Source organism: Passer domesticus, chromosome 35, assembly GCF_036417665.1.
Source record: "Passer domesticus isolate bPasDom1 chromosome 35, bPasDom1.hap1, whole genome shotgun sequence".
Classification (NCBI taxonomy): Eukaryota; Metazoa; Chordata; class Aves; order Passeriformes; family Passeridae; genus Passer; species Passer domesticus.
This window is the reverse complement of record NC_087508.1, coordinates 1-16928: the sequence shown is the minus strand read 5'-3', so window position 1 is coordinate 16928 and position 16928 is coordinate 1. Positions and strand designations below refer to the sequence as shown.

General features: G+C 60.9%; 2 protein-coding genes across 2 annotated transcripts; one reads left to right on the top strand and one right to left on the bottom strand.

Annotated features, from left to right (window-relative positions):
- Positions 1 to 334: 334 nt before the first annotated feature.
- On the bottom strand, positions 335 to 10455 carry LOC135288800 (serine/threonine-protein kinase PAK 4-like). Its single transcript, XM_064402185.1, has 10 exons — positions 10383 to 10455; positions 10050 to 10108; positions 5949 to 6165; positions 4732 to 4971; positions 3515 to 3721; positions 2350 to 2483; positions 2152 to 2278; positions 1945 to 2070; positions 1172 to 1306; positions 335 to 1094 (listed from the first exon to the last, which is right to left on the bottom strand). Exons 3-10 carry the CDS (start codon positions 6147 to 6149, stop codon positions 939 to 941), a joined length of 1326 nt encoding a protein of 441 aa, XP_064258255.1. The 5' UTR covers positions 6150 to 6165; positions 10050 to 10108; positions 10383 to 10455; the 3' UTR covers positions 335 to 938.
- A 313-nt stretch (positions 10456 to 10768) lies between these two features.
- Positions 10769 to 13366, top strand: LOC135288798 (small ribosomal subunit protein uS12m-like). The gene is given in 3 exon segments (XM_064402183.1): positions 10769 to 10969; positions 12889 to 13128; positions 13131 to 13366. Coding segments are annotated over 3 exon segments (420 nt in total). The 5' UTR covers positions 10769 to 10920; the 3' UTR covers positions 13262 to 13366.
- Positions 13367 to 16928: the final 3562 nt, after the last annotated feature.

Genomic DNA, 16928 nt, shown 5'->3' with positions numbered 1-16928 from the left:
AAACCAGCCAGCCCTGGCCAAGATTCACCATCGGGCGCCGACCCAGGCCAAGCCAAGCCGAGCCGAGCTGAGCCACGCCGACCCAGGCCAAGCCAAGCCGGGCTGAGCCAAGCCAAGCCAAGCCAAGCCAAGCCGGGCCAAGGTGTTGCGAGACCCTGCGTGCCCCGTGGGCCACCAGAACCGTGCCCCCCCTGCCCCCCGTGCAGCCAATAAAGCCCTGAGGCAGCAGCAGCTCCTGCCTGGGGGGTCCTTTATTGGGGGGGGTGTCCCCGTGCCCCCCCCACCCCGTGGGCACGTCCCCCACCCCCCAAAGAACCACACGGCACACGGCGGGTCCAAAAGGACACGTGTAATCTGGGGGGGGCCCCGTGTCCCCCCGGGCCCCCCCATCCCGCGCGGTACAAAACCCGACCATATAAATATCACTTTGTTAAAAAACAAACCCGGGGGTGCAGGGGGGAGTTGCAGGGGGGAGGAACCAACCAAAAAAAACCCCAAAATCAACAAAAACAGGCGAGGAAGGCCCGGGGGGGGGGACACACCCCCAGTCAGTAGTGTGGTGTGGTGGGGAAAGGTGGGGGGCTGTAGTTTTGGGGACCCCCCCTCTCACGGAGATGTAGGGGGGCCATACCCCAGTGCCCAAAGTGGGTAGAAAAGAGAAGGCTAAAAAAAAAAAACCCAAAAAAAGGGGGAAATGCCCCAAAATGGGTCCCAAGGGCGGGAGGGACCAGGATGAGCCCGTGCACCCCCAGATCTCTGGGAGGACAGCCACCCCTTCCCATCCCCCCAAAATCTCTGCTGTGGGGTCCCCAGCTCAGTAGTACAGGTTGGGGGGCCGGCGTCCCCCCAGAACACCCCGGTCCCGCTCCGGTTCGGGGGTGCCGCCGAGCAGGAGGAGCAGGAGGGGGCCGGGGTCTCCCCCGCGGTGGGGAGGGGTCTCAGCGCAGGCGGTGCTGCCGCATGAGGGGCACGATGCAGGCGGGGGGCCCCGCCACGCCCAGGAAGGGGTGGCGCAGCAGCTCGGGGGCGCTGGCCCGCTGCGCCGGGTCCCGCACCAGCATCCGCTCCAGGAACCCCTTCAGGGACGGGGACACCTGGGGGGAACGGAAAGGGGGTGTCAGGCACCCCCCGGGGCTGCCCAGAAATGGGGGAAGGGGTCACCCCGAGGTACCTTGTGGCCGTTCTTGAGCCGGGGGGGAAGGTTGTCCCGGATCAGCTTCATGGCTTTGAGGGGGGGCTCGTTGAAGTAAGGGGGTTCCCCATCCACCATCTCGATGACCATCACTCCCAGAGACCAGATGTCCACCTGGGGGGGGGACAGTCACACCGAAAATGAGGAGGGGGTTACGGGGGAGCCCCTCAAACCCACTCCGTGCCCCCACTCCCAAATATACAGCATCCAGAATGGGGGGGTCTGGAAGGGAGGCCACTTGGAGCCCCTCAAACGTACACTGGGTACCCCCAAACCCACCCTGGGCAATCCTAAACCCATCCTAAATCCACCCTATGCTCCCCAAACCCACCCTGGGCATCCCTAAACCCACCCTGGGCAATCCTAAACCCATCCTAAATCCACCCTATGCTCCCCAAACCCACTCTGGGCAATCCTAAACCCATCCTGGGCACCCTCAAACCCATCCCAACCTCCCCACAAGACACCTCAAGCCGGCAGAGAAGGCAGGAGATGAACTTGGGGGCCCACACGCCCACCCCAAACCCCCTGAAACCCACCCTAAACACCCCTCAATGAACCCCAGGAGCCCCAGGACTCCCCCAAGCCCCCCGACCCACCTCTGGGCCATAGGGCAGGCGGGAGATGAGCTCGGGGGCCCACACACCCACCCCAAACCCCCTGAAACCCACCCCAAACCCCCTGAAACCCACCCTAAACACCCCCCAATGAACCCCAGGACCCCCAGGACCCCCCCAAGCCCCCTGACCCACCTCTGGGCCGTAGGGCAGGCGGGAGATGAGCTCGGGGGCCATCCAGTAGGGCGTCCCCACCAGGGACTTGCGCCGCGGCACGTCCTTGTTCACTTGGGCGCAGAACCCGAAATCCGAGAGTTTCACCTGCCGGGGGGGCCGGGGCCGCTCAGGGCGGGATCCCAAAGGGTCGGGGGGAGTTTGGGGGGGATTTCTGGGGGCTCCTACCCGCCCGTCGTGCGTGAGGAGGATGGAGTCGCTCTTGATGTCGCGGTGGATGACGCCCTGGGCGTGGAGCACGGCGAGCGCCCGCAGCACCGAGCGGCACACGGCCGCGATCTGCTCCTCGGACATCCTGGGGACAGCGCTGTCACCACCCTGTCACCACCCCGCCACCTCCCTGCCAGCCCTGCCACCCCCAGCCACCTGGTGTGCGTGACGATGTCCGTCAGGGCGCCGCCCTCCAGGAACTCCATGACCACCCAGAGCTCGTCGCCCACCAGGTAACTGTTGTACATCTCCACCACGTTCTCGTGCTGGTGGTCCCTCATGATCACCACCTGAGGGGGGGGACACACGGGGATGAGAGCCTGGGACCCTCCTCGGGGGTCCCCAGGGCGTCAGGAGGTCCCTAGTGGGTCACCAAGAGGTCTTTGAGGGGCTTTGAGGGGGCCATGAGGGATCCAAGGGGTTCCTGAGGGACTCAGAAGTTCCCTTCCCGAGGGTCCCCAAGGCCCTCAAGGGTTCTCCGGGGCTCTCAAGGGTGCCCCAGGGCTCTCAAGGTGTCCCCAAGGATCTCAAGAGTTCCCCAAGTCCCTCAAGGGTTCCCCAAGGCCCTCAAGGGCTCCCCAATTCCCTCAAGGGTTCCCCAGGGCTCTCAAGAGCTCCCCAAGGATCTCAAGGGCTCCCCAAGGCTCTCAAGAAGTTCCCAAGGCCCCCAAGGGCTCCCCAAGGATCTCAAGGGCTCCCCAAGGATCTCAAGGGGTTTCCAAGTCCCCCAAGGAGTCCCCATGGCTCTCAAGGATTCCCCAAGGCTCTCAAGGGTTCCCCAAAGGCTCCCCAATGATCTCAAGAAGTTCCCAAGGCTCTCAAGGTTTCCCCAAGTCCCCCAAAGGCTCCCCAAGCCACCCAAGGGTTCCCCAAGACCCCCAAGGGTTCCCCACAGCCCCCAAGGGCTCCCCAAGTCCCTCAAGGGTTCCCCAGGGCTCTCAAGAGCTCCCCAAGGATCTCAAGGGCTCCCCAAGGCTCTCAAGAAGTTCCCAAGGCCCCCAAGGGCTCCCCAAGGCCCCCAAGGGTTCCCCAAGCATCTCAAGGGCTCCCCAAGGATCTCAAGGGGTTTCCAAGTCCCCCAAGGAGTCCCCATGGCTCTCAAGGATTCCCCAAAGGCTCCCCAATGATCTCAAGAAGTTCCCAAGGCTCTCAAGGTTTCCCCAAGTCCCCCAAAGGCTCCCCAAGCCCCCCAAGGTTTCCCCAAGACCCCCAAGGGTTCCCCACAGCCCCCAAGGGTTCCCCAAGTCCCTCAAGGGTTCCCCAAGTCCCTCAAGGGTTCCCCAAGCCCCCCAAGGGTCCCCAGGGCCGCCGCTGCCCTCACCTCGTTGAAGAGCAGCTCCCGCCGCTGCTGCTTGCGCAGGTCCATCTTTTTGACGGCCACCAGCTTGCCGGAGCCGCGCACGGTGGCGATGCACACCACGCCCGTGGAGCCCTCGCCGATCTTGATGAAGTTGTCCAGGTAGGTGCGGGGGTCGCCGGGGTCCACCACCATCTGCAGCGCCGCCCGGAACTGCTCGTGGGACACGCGCTGGGGCCCCCCCGGCCGGGGCGGGCGCGGGGCCGGGGGGCGCGCGGGGCCGGGGGCTCCGGGGCCGGGGGCTCCGGGGCTTTGGGGCGGGGGGCGCCGGGGGCCTGGGAGGCGCCGGGGACCGGCCCGTTGGGGGTCACCTCCTGCGGGCGCCCCGCGTGGGGCTCGGCCTGTGGGGACAGCGGAGAGGGGAGTCAGGAATTCCCGCGGGAATGTCAGGGGCCGCAGGGAAGGGCTGAGTGAGGAGGAGGAGGAGGAGGAGGAGGTGGGGGAGGAAGAGACTCTGGAGGCACAGACGCAGCAGCAGGAAGGAAGCGTGGAGCTGGGGGTCTTCAGGACACCCTGAGTCCGAGTGGGACAAGGGAAGCTGCGAGGAAGAGGAGCAGAGGAGCTGCTTCCAAGGAGGAAGAGGAGAGGCAGAGCGAGGAAGAGGAAACGGTTTCGGTGCCAGGGCAGGAGGTGGCCCCTGCACATCCCCACTCTGGGAGGCTGCGAGGAAGAGGAGCAGAGGAGCTGCTTCCGAGAAAGAACAGGACGAGCACAGTGAGGAGGAGGAGGCAGAAGAAGAAAAAGAAGAGGAAGCTGCTCCAGAGCCAAGGATGCGGCTGGGCAAGGAAGCTGCTGCCGATCCCAGCGGAGCACGGCAAGCCGTGAGGAAGAGGAGCAGAGAACCCGCTCTGCAAGAGCAAGGAGAGCAGCAAGAGCAGGACGAGGGAAGGCCGGGGCACACCCCTTTACCTGGGCGCTGCCCCCCGGGCCGGGGTCGGTGTCGGCGCGGGGGTAGGTGTGGAAGGGGCGTCCCGGCGCCGTCTTCGGCCCCGCTCCGGGGGCGCCGCCGGCATCGGGGGGCCGCAGCTCGGGCCCCGAGAGCGGGCGCTGCTCGCGGGCCGGGGGCCGCGGGGGCCCCTCTCCGGCCGAGCTGGATTTGGGGCGGCCCCCGGGGGCGTGGGGGTGAGGGTGGGGGGGGCTCCCGCCCGGCCGCAGCTTTGGGGTCCCCCCGGGGCTGGGACGGGGGGCTCGGCTCGGGGTCCCCGCGGCGGCTCTTGGCGGGCTCCGGGCGGGAGCGGGGGGGGTCCCGGGGTCAGGCCGTTCTCCGGGGGGTGCCGGGCGGGGCAGGGGGGGCTGTCCCGGCGCAGGGAGTTGGAGCGGGACACGGAGACGGCGGCCAGCTCGTCCAGGAGCCACGCCAGGGTCCTGTCCCGGCCCCCGGGGGTCCCATCCCGCGTCCCCTTGGAGCCGCGCACGATGGGCTGCGGGAAGGGGGGGACACACGGGGGAAACGGGGGAAAAAGGGGAAAAAAACAACAGAAAGATGACATGGAATGGCTGCAGGAGGGTGGCGGGATGGGCAGAGGGGAGGGGGCTTGGCTGGGGTGTCCCTCTGGGGAGAGTTGCAGAGCCCCAAATGATCCCGGGTGCTCCCCGGGGATTGGGGTCCGGCCTCACGGGGAGGGTCCCAAAATATTGGGGGGTTTGATGGGGTGGGAACTGGGGCAACATCAGAGCTGAGGTGGGAATGGGTGGACGTGGGAATGGGGGGATGTGTGAACGGGGGGATGTGGGAATGAGGGCCTTAAACAGCTGGGAACACACAATGGGGAAGAGGTCAGGTGGGAATGACTCCAAGTTCCCACGGGGTGGGCTGGTTCCAGGTGTGGGGAAGGGTCTCACCAGGGGAATCCCTGTCCTGGGGGACCCAATCGTCACCTCCCTGCCCCAAGACCCCCAAATTCCTCCCAGTTTGACCCCAAAGAGTATGCAGGATGCCCTTATACACTGCAAGACCCCAAATTCCCCCAAACCCACTCCTGGGACTGAATGAGCCCCCACCTCCCCCACAATCCCAAAATCCCCTGATCCATAACTCCCCCAGTTCGTCTTTTTGGCAGGTAGGAAAGGCATGGGGACCCAGCTCCCACCTCCCTGACCCCCAAATTCCCCCCAGTTTGGCTTTTCCAGTGGCTGACACAACCCCTGAACATCAACCCCTGACGCAACCTGCTCCACAACCCCTGAATACCAAACAACCCCAAAATCCCCTCGTTCCAGGACCCCCAAACCGCCCCCAGCTCAACCCTGCAGAGCACCCAGAACCCTGCTAACTCCTCCAAGACCCCAAACCCAGAGTGGCCACCTTGCCACACCCTCCCCACCCCGTAACCACCCCGAATTCCCAACGCTCCCCAGTAACCCCGCGGGATTCCCAACGCTCCCGGTGCCCCCGCACCTTGTGGGCCCCGCGGATGGCGGTGATGCAGGCGGGGTCCACGAGGGGCTTGGGGCGCCGGGCGGACTCCTCGAGCAGCCCCTGCCACTGGCGGGGCAGCCCCGTGAAGCGCTGCTCCGAGGCGTCGTAGCCCGTGTGCACGCGGTGCTCGAAGTTGGACGGCGCCGAGATCTCCACCCGCTTCTTCTTCTTGGAGAACATGGCCCGGGACGCGCTCCTGGCAACCCAGAACGCCGGGGTTAGCGGGGTGGGAGAGGGGAGATGGCGTCGGGAACGGTGTCAGCCCCCCCAAATCCAGCCCTGGGAAGGGGAACGGACGCGGAAATCCGGTGTCGTAACGGGGAACGGCCCCGGGAGCGGGATGGGCGCCCAAATCCCATCGTTAGAGTGGAATAAATGGGAAATGCTGTTGGGATGAAGTGGGGAGGGGATCAGCCCCAAAATCCCGCTGTTCAAACGATTTTTATCCATTGTTGGGATGGACAGGATCAGCCCTGAAAATCCCGCTGTTGGAATTGTTTTTATCCATCGTTGGGATGGATGGGATCAGCCCCAAAATCCCGCTGTTCCAATGATTTTTATCCATCGTTGGGATCGACTGGATCAGCCCTGAAAATCCCATTGTTGGAGTGATTTTTATCCATCGACCACTTCCACTTTTATCCAATTACTTCCCATTTTCCCCCCAAGTCCAAGCTTGGGAATGCCAGGAGCACCAGAAATTCCCATTGGAAATGGGATTAGTCCATTAACCCAACCCGAACCAACAAACAGATTTAAAACACCTCAAAAGCACACCAAAAAATCTGCTTTTCCTGGGATCCCAGCGCCAGGATCAGTGCTCTGGGTTTGGCTGATTTCATTCCCTGGTTTTCCATGTTTTTCCTGCAGTTTTCAGGCCAAGAACGAGCTGAGTTGGAAATGTTTTGGGTTCAGTGGGGGCAGGAATCCCACTGGGAATGGCCCCAAAATCCCATGGATCCTGCGTGGGTCCATTTTTCCCACTTTCACTGCTTTTTTCTGGTGGCAATTTCCCCGTTTCCTCACATTTTTTTCCAGCTTCTTGGCTCAATCCATTTTCCAGGCTCCAGAATCCCAGTGCTTCCAAGGTTTTCTCACAGTTTTTCCCAGTCTTTGAGGTTTTCTCCCTAAACCAATGATCCATTATGAAGTTTTTCTCCTCCTCCACTTCGAGCCCAGCCAAAAACTGCCAGAATTCTGTGTATTCTCCATTTTCCCTGCTCATCCCACGCTGATCCCTCCTTCCACCTTCCTAGGACACTGCTGGGATCCTCTCCAGATTGCCAAAATCCCATTTTCAGATGGAAAATTCTCCTGGTTTGGGGGAATTGCAGCTGAATTTGGAGTGGGAGGATTAAAATCTGCTGCATTTGGGCTTTTCCATGGGAAATATCCGAGGATGATCCAGGTCAGCCAGGACGTCAGGGAAGTGCAGTATCTGGACACCAAATCCGTGGGATTTCACCCCAAAAGCCTCTTCCTTTCAGATGGTTGGGGAAAAACTGGTGGCACTTGGCAGGAGCAGAGAGGTCCTGAAGAATTCCAGAGGGTGGGATGGGGGCCAGGAGGGGGTGAACTCATTCCTCAGCCCTTCCCAGGTCGCATTCCTGGGATCCCAGCGGGGTTTAATTAGTAACCAATTAACAAGGAACTGAGTCCACACCGGGTGGAATAATCCCGTGTTTTCCCTAAAATTCCCAACAAAATCCCACAAATTCTCCCCAAAATCAGTGGCATTCAGGCTGTGTCCTGGTGGGAATCCTGCTGGCAGCTTCGGGATGAAAAAGAAAGGGAAAAGTAAAGGGAAAAAACGTGAACAGAGGCACTTCGTGCCCTCCCATAAAGCCCAAATCCAGGAAAATCAGATGCCACTGGGCAGCAGAGCACCCAGGAAGGGACCGAAATGGGATTTGCAGCAAATTTCAGGATTTTTAGACCGGAGCTGGGTGAATTTCAGGAAAACAAATGCCCATCGTGGCATTCCAGACGTGGCGTTTGGCTCCATCCCGCTGCCCAAAGTGGGAAGGGGCGCTGGGCGGTGCCGAAGCTGCAGCTCAATCCCCTGGGCTGGAATCCCGGGATTCGCCCCAAAAGGGGCCACAATTCCCGGGAAAACCAGGCTGGGAAGGGGCTGGAATCCCCACAAAGGGGTCACAATTCCCAGGAAAGCCAGGCAGGAAGGGGTTGGAATCCCAGGGTTCCCCCCAAAAGGGGTCACAATTCCCAGGAAAACCAGGCCGGGAAGGGGCTGGAATCCTGGGATTCCCCCCAAAAGGGGTCACATTCCTGGGAAAACCAGGCTGGGAAGGGGTGGAATCCCAGGGTTCCCCCCAAAAGGGGTCACATTCCTGGGAAAACCAGGCCGGGAAGGGGCTGGAATCCCAGGATTCCCCCCAAAAGGGGTCACATTCCCAGGAAAACCAGGCTGGGAAGGGGCTGGAATCCCAGGGTTCCCCCCAAAAGGGGTCACAATTCCCAGGAAAACCAGGCTGGGAAGGGGCTGGAATCCCAGGATTCCCCCCAAAAGGGGTCACAATTCCCGGGAAAACCAGGCTGGGAAGGGGCTGGAATCCCCACAAAGGGGTCACAATTCCCAGGAAAGCCAGCCCAGGGCCGGAGCAGTCCGGCCAGGAAGGGCGGGTTGGACTGGCCCAGCTGGATCTGCCGGAGGAGGAGGAGGAGGAGGAGGAAGAGGAGGAGAAGTGCCGGCCTTTGCCCCGGAGGAATCCCGGAATTCCAGGAATCTGGAGCCTCCGAAGCTCACGGGAACAGGAAAAAAACAATCCGGGAAGGGGAAGCAGGAGATGCGAGCTCCTGGGAAAAAGGGAAACCGGGAAAAGCGGGATGGGAGGGAGGCAGGAGAGGGAAAAAGTGTCAGAGGAAGGGGAAAAGGAGGAATTCCGGCGGAATTCCGCTCCCTTCCTGCAGCAGGAAGGTTCCCTGGAGCTGGAAGTGCAGGGAGAGGGAGGGAGGAACGCCGGGAATCTCCGGCTCGGGGCAGAGGAAGGGCCAGTTAATGGAGATCCAATTAATGGAGATCCAGTTAATGGAGATCCAATTAATGGAGATCCAGTTAATGGAGATCCAGTTAATGGAGATCCAATTAATGGAGATCCAGTTAATGGAGATCCAGTTAATGGAGATGCAGTTAATGGAGATCCAGTTAATGGAGATGCAATTAATGGACATCCAGTTAATAGAGATGCAATTAATGAAGATGCAATTAATGGAGATCCAATTAATGAACACCCAGTTAATGGAGATCCAGTTATTGGCGATCCAGTTATTGGAGATCCAATTAATGGAGACCCAACTAATCAGTAACGATCCCGTCCACCCACAACGATCCAGGTCACCAAAATCCAGGAAAACGGCGAATCCCTGCTGGGAATTCCTCCAGAAAACCCAAATATTCCTCCCAGGGAACCCAGGTTCCACCCCGTGGGAAGCGAACAAATTAAAACATTAATCAAAGCCAGGGGCAGGAATATCCTTGGAATTTCTTCCTGGAAACTCCTGCTCATTCTGCTGCTGTTAATGAGATGTTGGTGACCAAATTCCCACCTTTTAGCCCCAAACCCCAACAGGGAATGGGGTTTTTGGCTATTTCCAAAGGACTGCTGGATCTTTTCCACATCTGGGTGTTCCCCAAAATCCCAATTCCCACTGATTTCCAAGCCCACCGCGGGCCAATCCCTCTATCCCACCATTGCTTATTTAAAATCTCACTAAATTTCAGGAAAAAAGCAACTAAAGCCCAGGTCCAGAGGCTTTTTTTGATTTTTTTTTTTCTCCTTTTCCGTTGAGGAATGGCAGCAGGAGCACCACAGAACACCAGTGGGGATGGCAATTTCCCTTCCCGCTGCACCAAAACTGGGGGGAAACTCCGTTTTTGATGAGTTTGGGAAGTCCTGAGGAGCTCCAGTGCCCCTCCGCCTTGGAGCTCCTGACCCAAACCCACAAGAAACTCTGGGAAAAACCCATCCGAGGGCTGAGGGGCTGGATGGGAGCGCGGGGAGGAGACCCCAAATCCCGGAGGGATGAGGAATCCCGGGAATTAATTCCGGATTCGCTTCCTACCTTCCGCCGAGGGGAAAATTCTGCCTCAGCTCCGCATTCCGGGTCCTCCGGTCAAAGTGCTGCACGGGAAGAAGGGAATTCCCTCAGGAGCAGCCCCCGGGCTCCCCTTTTGAGGTTTTTTTTGGGGCGGGGGGCGGCTGGATCCTCATCCCGCTGCTCTCCGGGAACCCCAGGCTGCGTCTGCCGCCCCTCGGGGGATTTGGGGAGCCCCCGAGCCCACCCCCAAGCGCCCTCCTTGGCCCTGGGAGGGGTCTCCGGCGCTCAGAGCCCCCCGATAGCCGCGAATCCCCCCCCGGGCCCCCTCAGCGCCCCCCGGGCCCCCTCAGGCCTCACTCGGCCGCCGCCGCCGCCATGTTGGGACCGGGGCACATCCGGGTCCTCCCACGCCCGCGTCGCCGCGGCGACAGGCCGCGCCCCCGAAGGGCGGGGATACGGGCGGGAGGGGGTGTGGCGAGCCATATATGGGCAATAAGCGCGGGGATGAGGAGCCATATATGGATAAGAGGCGTGGCCTAGGGCGGAGAGGAGCTCAATATGGGCGGGGAGCCGCCTTTGGGGGCGGGGTTTACAGGGGGAGGGGCGGGGTTTATAGGAGGAGGAGCGGTGCCTAACGCGGAAGTTGCTGCTGAAGGGGCGGGTCTCCAGAGTACAGCTCTCCAGTCTGACCAATCACCGCGCGAAGCACGGAGATTGGCATCTCTGCTATCCAATCGCAGTGCGGCGCGCTGTGATCTGGGTAAGATGGCGGCGCGCTGAGGGGAACGTGGGGGCTCCTGTGTCGCCGCTGCCCGCTGCCTTCACACTGTGGGGCTCCGGTCCCGCCGCTCCCCGCTGCCTTCTGACCGCGCGTTCTCCCCTCAGAGCCTCGGAGATGTCGCTCCGCGCCGTGCTGAGGGCCGTCGCCTCGCTGCCGCGCTGCAGTTCGTAAATACCCCCGAACCCCCCCAAAAAACCCCCCCAATAAACCCCAAAAGAACCCCCCCCAAAAAAAAAACCCAAAAACCCCCCCAAAATAAAAAAAACTAAAAACCCCCCCAACCCCCCCAAAAATTAACCCCCCCCAATAACCCCAAAAGAACCCCCCCCCAAAAAAAACCAAAAAACCCCCAAAAATAAAAAAAAACCCTAAAAACCCCCCCAAACCCCCCAAAAAATTAAAAAAAAAACCCAAAACCCCCCCCCAATAAACCCCAAAAGAACCCCCCCCCAAAAAAAAACCCAAAAAACCCCCCAAAAATCCAAAAAAAAACCCCTAAAAAACCCCCCAAAAAAATTAAAAAAAAACCCCCAAACGCCCCCAAAACCCCAACCCCCCCCAAAAAAAAACAAACCCAAAAACCTCAAAAAAAAAAAACCTCAAAAGAACCCCCAAAATAAAAAAACAAACTCAAAACCCCCCCCCAAAACCACCAAAAAACCCAAAAAAACCCCCAAAAAAACCAAAAAAAAACCCCAAAAAACCCCCCCAATAAACCCCAAAAGAACCCCCCCAAAAAAAAAACCCCAAAAAAACCCCCAAAAATCCCAAAAACCCCCTAAAACCCCCCCAAACCCCCCAAAAAAATTAAAAAAAAAACTCCAAACCCCCCGAAAACCCCAACCCCCCCCCAAAAAAAAACAAACCCAAAAACCTCAAAAAAAAACCAACTCAAAAGAACCCCCAAAATAAAAAAACAAACTCAAAACACCCCCCCAAAACCACCAAAAAAACCCAAAAACCCCTAAAAAAACCAAAAAAAACCCCAAAAAACCCCCCCAATAAACCCCAAAAGAACCCCCCCAAAAAAAAACCCCAAAAACCCCCCCAAAATCCAAAAAAAACCCTAAAAAAACCCCCAAACCCCCCAAAAAATTAAAAAAAAAACCCAAAAAACCCCCCCAATAAACCCCCAAAAGAACCCCCCCCAAAAAAAAACCCAAAAGCCCCCAAAAATCAAAAAAAAACCCTAAAAAACCCCCCAAAAATTAAAAAAAAACCCAAAAACCCCCCCAAAACCCCAACCCCCCCCAAAAAAAAACAAACCCAAAACCTCAAAAAAAAAAACCAACTCAAAAGAACCCCCAAAAATAAAAAAAAACCCTCAACCCCCCCCCAAAACCACCAAAAAAACCCAAAAAACCCCCTAAAGAAACAAAAAACAAACCCCAAAAAACCCCCCCAATAAACCCCAAAAGAACCCCCCCCAAAAAAAACCCAAAAAACCCCCCAAAAGTAAAAAAAACCCTAAAAAACCCCCCAAAAAATTAAAAAAAAACCCAAACCCCCCCAAAACCCCAACCCCCCCCCAAAAAAAAAACAAACCCAAAAACCTCAAAAAAAAACCCTCAAAAGAACCCCCAAAAATAAAAAAAAAACCTCAAAACCCTCCCCCAAAACCACCAAAAAACCCAAAAAACCCCTAAAAAAACCAAAAAAATCCCCCAAAAAACCCCCCCAATAAACCCCAAAAGAACCCCCCCCAAAAAAAACCCAAAAACCCCCCCAAAAATCCCAAAAACCCCCTAAAAACCCCCCCAAACCCCCCCAAAAAATTAAAAAAAACCCCCCAAACCCCCCCAAAACCCCAAACCCCCCCAAAAAAAACACAACCCAAAAACCTCAAAAAAAAAAACTCAAAAGAACCCCCAAAAATAAAAAAACAAACTCAAAACACCCCCCAAAACCACCAAAAAAACCCAAAAAACCCCTAAAAAAAAACCAAAAAAACCCAAAAAAAACCCAAAAAAAACCCCAAAAAACCCCCCAAAAAACACAAAAAAAAAACAAAAACAAAAAAAAAACCCCAAAAAAACCCAAAAACCCAAACCCCAAAACCCCCCGTGTCGTGTCCCCCCACAGGCGCGGGCCCGCTCCTGCCGCCCCCCGCGCCCTCCTGCCCCATGGCCACCCTGAACCAGCTGCACCGGCAGGGCCGCCCCGCGCCCCCTCCGCGCCGCCTGGGGCCCACGCTGGGCCGGCCGCAGCTCAAGGCCGTGGTGCTCAAGAACCTGATCCGCAAGCCCAAGAAGCCCAACTCGGCCAACCGGCGCTGCGTGCGCGTGCGGATGAGCGGCGGCCGCGAGGCCGTGGCCTTCGTGCCGGCGAGGGCCACGGCCTGCAGGAGCACCACATGGTGCTGCTGCAGGGCGGGCGCACGCAGGACCTGCCCGGCGTCAAGCTCACCGTGGTGCGCGGCAAGTACGACTGCGCCCACGTGCAGCCCAAGAAGTGAGCGCGGGACCCCCGGGGACCCCCGGCCCGGCTCCGGGGGTCCTGGGGTCACCCCTCGGGAGGGGATGGGAGCGGGCCGGGGGCGTGAAATCGGGATTAAAGCGGATTTGGTGACGCGGTGGTGTGGTGTGGAGTGGTGGTGGGGGAATAGGAATGCGGGTGGGACACTGGGAGGGGTGGTGGGGGTACTGGGAGGAGTCATGGGGAGACTGGGAGGGGTGGTGAAGACACTGGAGGCACTGGGAGGGGTCATGGGGAGACTGGGAGGGGTGGTGAAGACACTGGAGGCACTGGGAGGGGTCATGGGGAGACTGGGAGGGGTCATGGGGACAGTGGAAGTACTGGGAAGAGTGGTGAGGATACTGGGAGGGGTTGTAGGGACACTGGGAATGGTGGTGAAGACACTGGAGGCACTGGGAGGGGTCACGGGGAGACTGGGAAGGGCCCTGAGGTGACACGGGGGTCACTGGGGTGACCCTGGAGTGTCACTGGGGTCATGGGGGTGCCACAGGGGTGTCACTGAGGTCACGTGGGGGTCACAGGGGTCACTGTGATCATGAGGGGGTCACTGGGGGGCACTGGGGGGACACTGGGGTGTCACTGTGGTCACGGGGGGTCATGGGGGCCACTAAGGTCACGTGGGGGTCATGGGGGGGGGTCACTCCGGGGTCACAGGGGTCACTGTGATCATGAGGGGACACTGGGGTGTCACTGTGGTCACGGGGGGGTCATGGGGGGTGTCACTGGGTGGTCACTCCGGGGTCACCGGGGTCACCGGACCCGCAGCCCTTTGGGACCGAGGCCGGGGGCGTGGCCGGGACGAAAGTGGGCGTGGCCGAGCCCGCCCGCCGTGAGGGGAGGGTGTGCGCGCGTGCGCGTTCCGCGAGCGCGCGCCCGGCCCCGCCCCCGGCTCCCCCACGTGACTCCCCTCACACGGGTGGCCAAGATGGCGGCGCGCCGGGCGCTGCTGGCGGCGGGCCGGGCGGCGCGGGCCGGGCGGCGCGGGGGCCGCGGGGGCCGCTCCGGGGCCGGGCCCCGCTCCCGCCGCCGGGGCCGCTCCCGCGGGGCGGAGCCGCCTCTACGAGCACGTGCGGGAGGGGCTGAGCGCGCGGCCGCGGCTCGACGTGAGCGCCCTCAGCGAGCGCGACCTGGAGCGGCGGCGCGGGCCGCTAGGGGGCGCCGCGCTCCGCGAGATCGTGAGTGGCGGGAGCGGCGGTGGGCGGGGCCTGCGTGTGGGCAGGGGGCGTGGCTTCCCCGGTGACCCCGTTTGGGTGTGGCGGGACACGCCCACCCGAGCCACGCCCTTGCCACGCCCTTCAGGTACGGACGTGGTCGCGGCTGGGGCAGGTCCGCGATGGCATCGCCCGGCTGGAGGCCGAGAAGGGGCGCGTGGCTCAGGGGGTGCGCGAGATCATGGTGAGACCCCTCCCTGGGACCCCCCCCAAATCTCCACTGCGTCCCTCTGCCCCCCGCTCAGCCCCTCCTGGAACCCCCCCAGGACCCCCCTGAACCACCCCACCACCCCCAGACCCCCCCAAGGACCCCCTGACTCCTTTCCACCCCCTCTCCAGGCCTCCCACGACAAGGCAGCGGCCAAGACGGTAGGAATGGAGTTTTGGGGGGGGCCGGGGGGGGGTTGGTGGCCCCCCAGGCCCTCACGGTGGCCCTGTGGCAGCACCCGGAGCTGGCGGCGCTGCGGGAGCGGGGCCGGAGCCTCCGGGAGCAGCTGCGGGTGCTGGAGGCCGAGGAGGCTGAGCTGGAGCAGAGGTTCTACCTGGGGGCCCTGCAGCTGCCCAACAGGACGCACCCCGCTGTGGTGAGACCCCTGAAAACACCCCAAAAACCTCCCCAAAATTACCCCAAAAACAACCAAAACCCACCAAACCCACCCAGCCCAACAGAACCCACCCCGCTGTGGTGAGACCCCAAAATCACCCTGAAATCACCCAGAACCCACCCAGCCCAACAGAGCCCACTTCGCTGTGCTGAGACCCCCCAAATCACCCCCAAATCACCCCAAAATCACTCAGCCCAACAGGACGCACCCCGCTGTGGTGAGAACCCCGAAATCACCCCAAAATCAACCAAAATCACCCCAAAAACCTCCCCAAAATCACCCCAAGCCCACCCAGCTGTGCTGAGACCCCCAAACACCCCCCAAAACCCCCCTGCCCCGCCTCTGCTATGCCCTGGGGGTCTCCTGGCACCCCCAAACCTCCCCTTGTGCCCCCCAAACCCCCCTTGTGCCCCCCAAACCCCCCTTTGTGCCCCCCCAAACCGCCCTTGTGCCCCCCAAACCCCCCTTTGTGCCCCCCAAACCCCCCTTTGTGCCCCCCAGCCCGTCGGGGACCAGAGCCAGGCCCGGCTGCTCGAGGTGGTTGGTGAGAAACCAGGTGAGGGCTGGGGGGGGTCTTTGGGGGGGTCCTGGGGGCGCTTCTTGTTGTGGGGAAGGAGGAGAAGGGTCCTTGGGGGGGGGGCATTTGGAGGGTCTGGGGGCTTTGGGAGGGTCTGGGGGGAGTTTAGAGGGTCTGGGGGACAGGTTTTGGGGGTCTGGGATGTATTGGGGGGGTACTGGGGGGGTCTGGGGGGGTATTTGGGGGGTCTGGGGTCACCCAGGTGACAGGAGTGACAGAGGTGCCCCCTCCCCTCCCCCAGTGTTTGATTTTGAGCCAAAGGGACACCTGGAGCTGGGGGAGGGGCTGGACATCATCCGGCAGAGGTGAGCAGCCCCTGCAGGGGCACACCTGGCACACACCTGGGCCACACCAGTCCTGTCCCAGCCCTGTCCCACACCTGTACCACGTGTCCCCCACCCCACAGGCGCCTGTCCCACGTGTCGGGCCATCGCTCCTATTACCTGTGCGGGGCCGGGGCTCTGCTCCAGCACGCCCTCGTCACCTTCACCCTGCAGAAACTGCTCAGCAAGGTGGGGGGCACCTTGGGGGGGTCCCAGGGAGGGTCTGGAATGGTCTGGGGGCATCCAAGGAGGCTCCGGGGGGATCCAGGAGGGTCTGGGGGGTCCCAGGAAAGGCCTGGGATGGTCTGGGGGTCCCAGGGAGGGTTTGGGATGGTCTGGGTGGATCCAGGAAGGGTTTGGGATGGTCGGGGGGGTCCCAGGGAGGATCTGGGGGGTCCCAGGGAGGGTTTAGGGATGGTCTGGGGGTCCCAGGGGGGTCGGAGTCCCCCGATCTCCCTTTTTCCCAGGGTTTCCTGCCCATGACGGTGCCGGACCTGCTGCGCGGAGCCGTTTTTGTGAGTGCCCCCCCCCCGAGCCCCCTGAGACCCACCCCCGGCCCCCCTGCGGCCCCGGGTGACCCCCCTGTGCCCCCCAGGAGGGCTGCGGGGTCCAGCCCAGCGCCGCCCCCTCCCAGGTTTACACCATCGACCCCGCGCGCTTCGAGGATCTGTGCCTGGCCGGGACCTCGGAGGTGGGAATTGCAGGTGGGGAACGGGGGAAAACGGGGGGAAATCGGGAAAACCCAGGAGGAGGGGGAGAACTAAGGGGAAAATGGGAGAAAACTGCAGAAGAATATGAGGAAAATCCTAAAAAATAGGAGGTAAAAAGTGGAGAAAGGGGGAGCAGACGGATTTGGGGGTCACCCCGTGTCCCCCCACCCAGGGTATTTCATGGACCACGCGGTGCAGCTGCAGGACCTGCCTGTCAGGTA